This window comes from Thermobia domestica, chromosome 2, assembly GCF_964235325.1.
Source record: "Thermobia domestica chromosome 2, izTheDome1.hap1.1, whole genome shotgun sequence".
NCBI lineage: Eukaryota > Metazoa > Arthropoda > Insecta > Zygentoma > Lepismatidae > Thermobia > Thermobia domestica.
This window is the reverse complement of record NC_137455.1, coordinates 229,556,294-229,565,962: the sequence shown is the minus strand read 5'-3', so window position 1 is coordinate 229,565,962 and position 9,669 is coordinate 229,556,294. Positions and strand designations below refer to the sequence as shown.

The window sequence follows — 9,669 nt, the reverse complement described above, 5'->3', positions numbered from 1 at the left end:
CTGCTCCCGCCGTGTGGACTTTGTGGTGGACAAACACCGTGCTCGTGGGTTTTCTCGGGTTCTCCCACTTTCTTCATTCCACCATTTCATTCATCTCTCATCATTACCGTCTCTTTTAGCCTAACCGGCATAACCGTGAGACGTAAAACTCAAAGATTTCATTTCATTTTGCCATATTTCTGCTAGGTGCTATGGTGGTCATGTGATCACGTGACTGCTGTCAAGTACTCATACGAGAAAGTAGAGAACCTTGTGGAGAAATCACTGTTGGTATAGGTGCGGTCCTTGTGTCTTTCTCTATTTCTTATTCCACTTTCGTCTTTGCGTCCCTGTATGACGACTCCATAAATGCGAAAGCGCTTGGAAGTTTGTTTTATATTTGCGTGTATTTTATCAGTTCCACTCTAAGTAATTGTTTTTTACATGCCTACTTTGGGATTTCTTTTTCAATCAGACATAGTATTTTCTGAAAATGGATACTATAGTGGGGTGAATGCCATTGATGTTCATAACTTGATTAAAAACGCTCTGTTGAAACAAAGATTATTTAATGAACTTCAAAGAAAACTATACTACCAAACTTTTGTATAAAGAGAAGAAAGCATAGAACATTATATCATCAAACAGCGTTAGGTATATGTGACAACAATTTCTTTTACTTTTCAGATCGACATTGATTTTGGCCAGTTATATCCTGGGAAAGATATAACATTTTTTTCAACGTGGAGTGCAGACTTAAAGAAGATTCAGCATATACTTACCACGACCAAACAAACAACAAATGACGGAGCCACATTAGTAGAACTTTTGCTGCAGGAGAACATCAGGGAAGGTAATTATTTTTCTTATTAAGGGGATCTTCTACCTCTTCGCTTATGTTTCTAACTTCCCATTTGAAAACATGTAAATTTTAATATGGTAATTTCTAACAAAGTATTGTAGGTAATGACTTGAAATTTTTAATACAAATAGACAAGACCCATATAAATCCAACCACGGTCTCCAATTTACGTTACATGCGTTAGATTAATTGCAATATATTCTTCAGTAAGTTTGGCAACAGAGAATAAAAAGTATGCTGCAGAGGGAAGAGGGCTGACCATCTGTTTGCTTGTTAGCTGCTTTAAAAAGGACGCTCTTACCAGAAAAATCACGTTGTGATTCTCACTTCTCAGTGGTTAGAATGGTCTGGACTGGAAGAGCCCAAAACCACTTCTTTCTTCCTTTCACGGTTTGTTTGTTTCTTCCACCCCCTGCTGTCACAAGAAGACAACTTGTTTCGGAAAGCATTTTGAATTAGTAGCGAAAAGCCAAACGAATGACACCACGGACGGATTAAAGGGAGGGGCGGTCACTCCCTCCGAGAACATTTGAATACTTTGAATAATCGGAGTAAGAAACTAGAAATTGCGTAATCTAATAAGAAAAGTTTGTTCAAATATACAAATCAAGACGCATTTTAAGTGTCACAGCATTGTACTCTCATCCCCTCCCCTCCAAATTCCCTTCTGAAGAAGTTCTCTTTTGTTTCTCTGTTCCATATTAGCCTTTACACTTACACTTTCATTATCCAGTATTGATTTTTACCATACCATCTGCACAGAAGGCGAATAAGGTTTACGAGTCCTTCCTGCCCCCTTTTTTAAAAATTGCTAATTATAATAAAATTTATCGAAGTGCATGGAAGTAAGTTGTGACTGTGGAGAAATGGTGTACACATTGTTTATTATTTCATTAAGTATTGTTCACTATAATTATTAAAACGCAACACTGTTCAGCCTACTCCCGTAAGCAAAGAAAAGATCAATTACAGCTGCTCCGGCAATTTTCCCTTGTCTCCTTTTAGTCGTAAGTCCGAGCAGAATAAATCAAAATCTAGAAGAAAAATAAATGATAATTGTAAATCGACAACATATCGAGCACTTAAAAAAGCTCTGTTATTCTTTTGTTTCATTATTGAGCTCAGATCACGAGAAATATTTCAACTGCTGTGTAGTAATTGAACATTTTTCGTTTAATCTCCCAAAGAGTCTGAAATACTGACTTCAGTGACCAGTTTACATCCCTGAAATCAGTATTTACTTGAATAACAGTATATGAAGAAGATAGATTCAGTAGGGTTAATAAGCAGATATGAAATCCCTTTTGTAGCAATGAATGAAACTAATGTTTAGAATTTGTGACGAAAGAGCTTTTCCGCAGCGTGTAGTCTTTAACTTGTTGTTAATTGCCTATTTTGATTCATTAAGCTGTTCAATTTATCTCTTTTTATCCGTATCTGTTGCAACTTCCCAAAGAGAAATACATACGTTGACTTTAACCTTTGGTTCTTGAAATAATATACTTCATGTACAGCTTTTATACACGTACTTATAGGCGATAGATAAGTATCGTATTAAGATTAGTTTTCACCATTATTTGGACCCAATATTTGCATATAAGAAACATCGCATTATCCCTTTGCCGAATCTGGGTGTAGTTACAAAAGATGATACTTTTTGTGTGTGTTTTTTTCAGACTGCTGTCCATTGCTTACAAAATGTAATTTCCTTTTTTCTTTGATTATTGACTTAAAGTAATATACAGTATTCATTGCGTATCACAGAGCAAACCTCTGCAGGTATGAGAATGAATGCAGTAAGAAAGTTAGCACTTACATTCAAATAAATTAGTATAAAGTGGTCCAAAAGTGGGCGTACCCCCCTTTAGTTTCAACAGTATAGTGTTAGTTATGGTAGAATGTCTGTACACAGCTACCTTGAAGTCGTAAGAGTCGTAAGAGTCGTAAACAAAGGTATGATCACCATCCATGTCATAACACAACTGAATTCTGCACAAAGTTCTGGCAGATGTTTTGCGGAGATACTCCGGAGTCAACGAGGGTGAAGGCGTGTTCCACAGCTGCTCGTAATTCCTGCGTTGTGTGATATCGAGTGTTTCTTACGTGTTGCTTCATGAAAGCCCAGGGAGCATTGTCTGATATCGTCAGATCGGGACTTCTTGGAGGCCTGGCAAAGAGCTGGATGCACAACCTCTTCCAATCCAGCGGCCAGGAACTGATCTGATAACTGTTACCAAGCAGAAAACAAATGGACAGCAATGTTGCCAGACAATGCAAAGGAATGTTACCAGACAATGCCAAGCAGTGTTACCAAACAAATGTAGGTAAAACCAAAAACCGTCAGAAAATACCAATTAGAGGTACGCCCACTTCCGGACCTCGCTGTATAAGCGTAAATTAATTACCTACAAATGTTCTTGATATTTCATTCTTTTCCAGATGCCAGAACAGTCGTAATATTAATACTTCTTGGAAGATATTTCCCATCTGTGACCACGTGTATCAAAAGGAAAGACGGAGGTGGATTATGGAAACCTTCCAAATACGAGGCACAGCAAGGATTCCTTTTTCATGTCAGAGTATGTACCATTATGTAATATAATGTATTAATATCTACACTTGATTACCACGAAATATGTCATTAACATTTAATTAGTGATTGGAGAATGGAGAACATTGCACGAAACCTTATCGAACAAACAAACAAACAAAAAAAAATCAGCTTTTCTGGAAAAACTGCTATGCTCAAACAAAAATATTGTGTAAGCAAACACCATTTTCATCAAACCACGATCCACTCTGACTCACCACGTGTCACCATGATCTACTGATCTACTTCGACCTACTGACCGAATATGTCGAGAGTGGATCAAAGTGGAATGTTTTATATTGAGGACTACAATGAGTCAGTTGTTACTGTTGGGTTAGGGTAGTCATACGTAACAGTGGAACATGGAAATGTAACCCAAGATCCACTAAAGTATACTCAAAATTATCCCCACGTGATCCATAGCCACTGACCCGCTCCATCTTTGATGTGCACTCAATTGATATGATTACCATACCATATCAAGAGGATCATATTGGTGGTACATGGAAACAAAAAAGTTTGTTTAAGAAAAGGCCCCCTCGGGACAGCACGCCCTTGGTGGAGTGAGCTATCAACCATATTTTGCAATATACATGACTCTTCTTCATGCAATTAGTAAAGCATATATCGGTGTATGTGACGCGATTTGTATCTTACGAAGATATCGTGAACCTAAGTTGTGTAGATAGAAAGGAATATGCATAAAATAGGAAAACACAATATTTATTAGTCGCTAACGCCCTCGCCTTTGGTGCGAGCGGTTCTGGGTTCGATTCCCGGTGGGATCACTCGATCAAAGAAGTGTAACAGCTTTTTCAGGCCAATCATCCTGAGTGTTTTTTCCTGGGTTGAGTGAGTTTTTTTTGTTTTTTAATCGCGTCGGATAATATAAACACAGTGAACGATGCTAAAAATGCCGGGATGGTACCTAACACACAGGTCCCAGACCGCTTCCTTCCCCATCCATTCCTTTCTTTCTTCCCCTCTCTCGGATTGTGTGCTCTCCGAGGGACGACATCCCTCAAACGTGACGAACTTAAGGCCGACCTAAAAGTTACTCCTTCGTTGCTAGTACACTTATCTCCTTTGTTGGGCGACTGCGTTCGATTTCCCGGGAGGAAGGGGGAGGGGATTTTAGGATGTTATTCGTATTTTCGGTTCCACTGTAGGTTTATGCCTTATGAAGTTCCCGTGATGAAACCCTATATTCCAATAACAATAGTAAACGTAAAAATGCTGTAAAACTTTCGGTGAATGCTATGTAAACTTTCTAAAACATAAGTAGAGGTTAAATATGTTTATGGTCATGGATAAAATGTTTACTTGGCTCAAAACAGCTTTTTCCCAGTGCCTTTAAAAATGTTCTTCATTCAACCCTTCAAATATTGGAACTATGATAGCACTCCTTTCTTCATTTTATGGCATAAATAAGTAAGAAGTGTTTATACTCGAGGTAATGATATGTGTGTAATATCAATCTTATAAAAATACTAAACAGCACGTAGGGGAACGGCACCAACCTTTTCGCGATCATTATTTTAAAAACTAATTCATTGATATTGTAGCATCCTTGCTTTTCAAATTTCCGCAAAGGTTTTTCTTTCTTCTTCCTGGAGATTTGTAACGTCAAGAATTGCGGTCATTGACGTACAGGATCTAAATTTATCTTTAAAATATCCGTGCTTACTTTATGTCTGGATGTGATTCCAAGTTTGCCACATTTAATTGAAATATTTATTACTGTAAATGTAAACCATTAAGTGTAAGCTTAGGACAATTTTATTGATGTCGCAGTTATCTATTCACGTAACTACTGTCAAGTTTATAAGTGCAATAATTCAGATTGTTTTCTTTGTGATTATTCTCAAACCTTATACTAAAGGGTAGATTCCTCTAAGGAACTTTACTTAATTTTTCCAGAACTTTTCTTAATTGCATCGGATAATACAAACACAATGAACGGTATTAAAAATGTACAACTCAAGGGGTATAATAATACATTCGAAATACTGTCATATTAACCTATATTAGTTTTCAAGACATTTCATATCGCGTAGAAGTGACTCGCGTCAATTATGACCTCATTACATTACATTTCTAGTATAGAAGAATGCCTGAAAACAGTTGGTAGCAGTTTAATTGCATTGCTATATATATTATTGGTGCACCTCGTGTTTAAAATACAAGCTCATTTTAATTATACGTGTATTTGTAGTTTTTGGAATTTGATAACGTGTTAATAGGTGTGTAACGTGATAATAATTCTGTGTACATGACTTACAGGAAGCGTCCGATCTTCAAACAGAGTTAGAAAGGCATCATCTAAAGATGCAGCGCTTTGGATGTAGTGTGCAGCCCATGCCCGTCGTTGTCGCTTCAAAAATAGATGAACCTCAAGCCTTCTACGTGAGTATTGAGGATAATCTCTACAGAGTTGAAACTCCACTGAAAGCAATCGATAGCACATTCAAGACGTTTCAAGTACTGGATGCAGAATATCCGAAGGAATCGGAACAGGTGTGGACATTTGTGCAGAAACATATGTACAAAATTGAAAATGACTGCGACAAGAATTTTCCTTCAGTGAACACGCTTATCTCTGAAATATCAAAGGTGTAATGGCGGGAAAGGTTGTTTTCCGTTAATCATTTAGTTTGTAAAATAGTTTTTTCATGTATATACGTTCTTTTTAGTTTGTAAGAAGATGCCTAAGTGTTTTGTTTGTCATAGTGACTTAAGAACGAGTCAGTCTCTGTTACTTCATTTAAAATTTTGTCACAAATTAGGTGCCATGAGCCCCTTTCGTTGTGGGGAATCGTTGTGTGGACGCGAATTTGATAACGCCAATTCATTCCGCAAACACTTGCTGAAACACGAAAGAACAAGTACGGGTGGTGATGGGAACCAGCCTTTTCGTGGATACCAAAATGAGGTGTGTCACATCAATGTTGAGAGACAGTTGACTGATAATGGTGATATACCAATTGAAACTTCTGTGGAAAGCCTTTCTCTTGAAGATTACCGTGAGGCTGTAAAGGAGGAAGCCCTTCTTTTTATTACTAAACTGTATAGTCAATGTAACTTAACCAGAACTCATATACAAAACCTTTGCGACTGGGTACACGGGTTTATGGGCGGTAGTGTGATGCAACTGCTAAGAGAGAAAATTTTACAAACGCTTCGAGGAAATCATGTTGATGATAATACAGTAACTGAAGTAATGAACATGTTTAGTATAATATCCAGTCCATTTTATAGCTTGGAAACCGAATATAGGCGATTTGGCATGTTAGAGACAATGGGCAGGTTGATAAAACCAATTGATTATGTTATTGGACAGAAATTATCTTCAAAGAGAAAGAAAGGCGAGGTTTCGGTGGAAACATTACAAGTGCTTGGAAAGTTTGTGCCTATGCGAAAAATGCTTAAACGATTTTTGGAGTTACCGAATGTTCTGTCAACGTTACTCCACTTCAAGAACAGTGCAGAACAAGAGACTGAAGTACTTTTCAGTAGTGTGCAAGGACTGCATTGGAGAAACGAGGTAACGGTTTCTGATGATCGTTTGATATTACCTTTATTTCTTTACTTTGACGATTACGAAATTAACAATCCTTTAAGTGGGCATGCTGGTACAAAAAAGATAGGGGTAGTTTATTATACAATTGCATGTATTCCACCGGAGTTTTTCGCGAAACTAGAGAACATATTTCTCGCCTTACTCTTTCATTCAAATGATAGAAAAACTTTCGGTAATAAAGCAACCTTTTCAATTCTTATTGAAGAGTTGCGTTTCCTAGAATGTGAAGGTATATGTGTAATGTATAATGGTTTAGAAGTACAGATTTATTTTAAGTTGTGTGTTATTACAGGTGACAATCTTGGATTGAATTCCGTTCTTGGCTTTACAGAGTCATTTTCTGCTAAGTACCCTTGCAGGTTTTGCCTTACATCAAAAACAGATTTACAGGCGCAGTCAAGAGAAAACGTCCGGAATTTGCGGGACGTTGAGAATTATGAACTACATGTAATTCTCGGAGATGCTTCACAGACAGGAGTAAAAGAGAATAGCACTTGGAACATGTTGCCGAGTTTTCATGTTACCAAAAATTACAGTGTGGACGTGATGCATGATCTTTTGGAAGGGGTGGGGAACTATGATATGATGCATATTTTGAAGTACTACATCAACGAAACACGTCTTTTCACAATGGATATTTTAAACAGTAGGATTTCGGCCTTTGCAAGCATGTCAGATGACGTAAATAAGCCGGCACCTTTATCTTCTGAAAATCTTGAAAAGAATAAATTAAACTTGTCTGCTGCTGAAATGTTATTTCTCATAAGGTACTTTGGTTTGATAATGGGTGACTTAATCCCCGAGGAAAATATCGTTTGGAAATTTTATATTCTGCTAAGAGAAATAACAGTCATATTAACATCAAAAGTTATTCACGTAAACACTTCTGAATTACTTTGTACATTAATTGAAGAACATCATGAGATATACAAATCTTTTTTTCAGGATACATTAAAACCTAAGCATCATCATATGGTTCACTATCCACGTTTAATGCGACATATAGGACCACTTGTTTTCACATGGTGTATGAGGTATGAATCCAAACACCAACCGTCCAAGATTGCTGCCCGTATTGCTTATTGTCGAAAGAATGTTCTAGAAACTATAGGTTTGAAACACCAATTGCAGATATGTTATAAGTTCTTTCAGAAAAACGGTTTTCATATTCAACAAGAAACTGGACCTGGAGCAAAGATATACCTTTCACAAGATCAGGATTTTCCATTGTTTTCAATGTGTTTACCTCCTTCGTTGTTGAAACTTTGTCGGTCAGTAGCTTGGTGCATATACAACGGATTTGTGTTCAAGTGTTGCATGGTAGCGTTCGAAATTCATGAAGATGGTTTAAACTTTTATAATATAAAAAAAATTTTGTTAGACGAAGAGTCGCACATTTTCCTTCTATGTAAGAAAATGAAAACAGTTGGCTATGACAGTCACTACTGTGCATATCATTTGTCTTTCACGCAAGAGTGGATCTGCATACCAGTAAATTTGAATTTTGCAGGGCCTCCTACGTATTATAAGATAATCGATAATGACAACATATATGTTTCTGTTTCGGTATGATTTTGTGTTGCATGTGGGGCAGTGTTTTCTAACATAATCGTAATAGGGCTCGAGCATAAGAAAATGTTTCTTAATCCATGTGATTTTCAGTCAAACAATATTATATCCACTAGCAAAGCATTTGCAATGAAGCATACATTCCTGTACTACTAGATGTTTTGCCTGCATGGTCCTATGGCCACCGAAGTAGGAACTAAACTTTTAAAAAACATGGTTGGTTCTATGTAAATTTTATACTGATTTTTTGTTCGGAATAGAAAAAGGTTACATATCGAGTGTAAGGAAAAGATCGCACAGCTTGGACAGAATCTGACTCTACAGCTGAAATGAAACGAAAATGTCTTACGATATTTTGTCCTCCGAGGTTCCCTTTTGAAGTGACAGACGGGTAAAATTTGGACTATGAGGTAACACCTTGCGGTACTCTGTAGAAACACGTGATATCGGCTTTGGAGTTTAGTTTAAACTTCTTCGTTATCTAAGGTTTTTTAAATCAGTTTTTTTTTAATTTTAACAACAAAATGGCTAGATTTGAAACGGCATGTTTTGTCATGATCTGGGCACAGAAAGCTTCTTTTTGTACGACATTTATTCAATTTGACATTTTAAATGTACGTTTTCATCTCTTCACATTTTCCCGCCACATTTCAGACCTTTTGCTGCATCCCATATTCCATACTTTTATTTTTAAAAAAAGAAGAAGAAAAAGAAAAATGACAAAGAGCTTTGAAGTTAGGTACCTTCGTTTGAAGTACGGCACTTTCCTCTACTCCACGATAAACACCATTCCAAAGTCGCTGCTATCAAGTGTTGTTACGGACAACCCGTGCGATATTGCCATATCGACCAAAGTTTACCGGTCTCTCCCTTCCAAAAGGGGGCCTTAAAGGGCAACTTTATAAAGACATTTTCGTATCGTTTTAGCTGTAGAATCAAGTCTGTCTGCCTGTACTACCTTTTCCTTACACCCGATATATATAAAACCGCTTTGGAAAAGGAATCCGTGTACCCAGTCGCAAAAGTTTGTATGGGTTCGGGTTCCTTCATAAGAATGTAACTTGGATTTGCTAATAAAAAGGATTTAGT

At 37.1% G+C, this 9,669-nt stretch overlaps 2 protein-coding genes across 2 annotated transcripts in view; both read left to right on the top strand.

Moving 5' to 3' along the window:
• LOC145679360 (uncharacterized) overlaps positions 1-6,050 on the top strand; it is a 17,638-nt gene extending 11,588 nt beyond the window's left edge. Inside the window, exons 2-4 of the mRNA XM_081749944.1 lie at positions 667-832; positions 3,281-3,420; positions 5,715-6,050. Of these exons, the coding sequence (XP_081606070.1) occupies positions 667-832; positions 3,281-3,420; positions 5,715-6,050 (642 nt within the window). The remainder of the gene's footprint in view (positions 1-666; positions 833-3,280; positions 3,421-5,714) is intronic.
• Positions 6,051-6,135: 85 nt separating this feature from the next.
• Positions 6,136-8,583, top strand: LOC145679359 (uncharacterized). Its single transcript, XM_081749943.1, has one exon. The coding sequence runs from the start codon at positions 6,136-6,138 to the stop codon at positions 8,581-8,583; it is 2,448 nt and encodes an 815-aa protein (XP_081606069.1).
• The last annotated feature ends 1,086 nt before the right edge of the window (positions 8,584-9,669 follow it).

What these genes read in the sequence shown, in the direction of transcription:
- LOC145679359 (XM_081749943.1), top strand. Translation starts at nt 6,136, where the DNA reads ATGCCTAAGTGTTTTGTTTGTCATAGTGACTTAAGAACGAGTCAGTCT.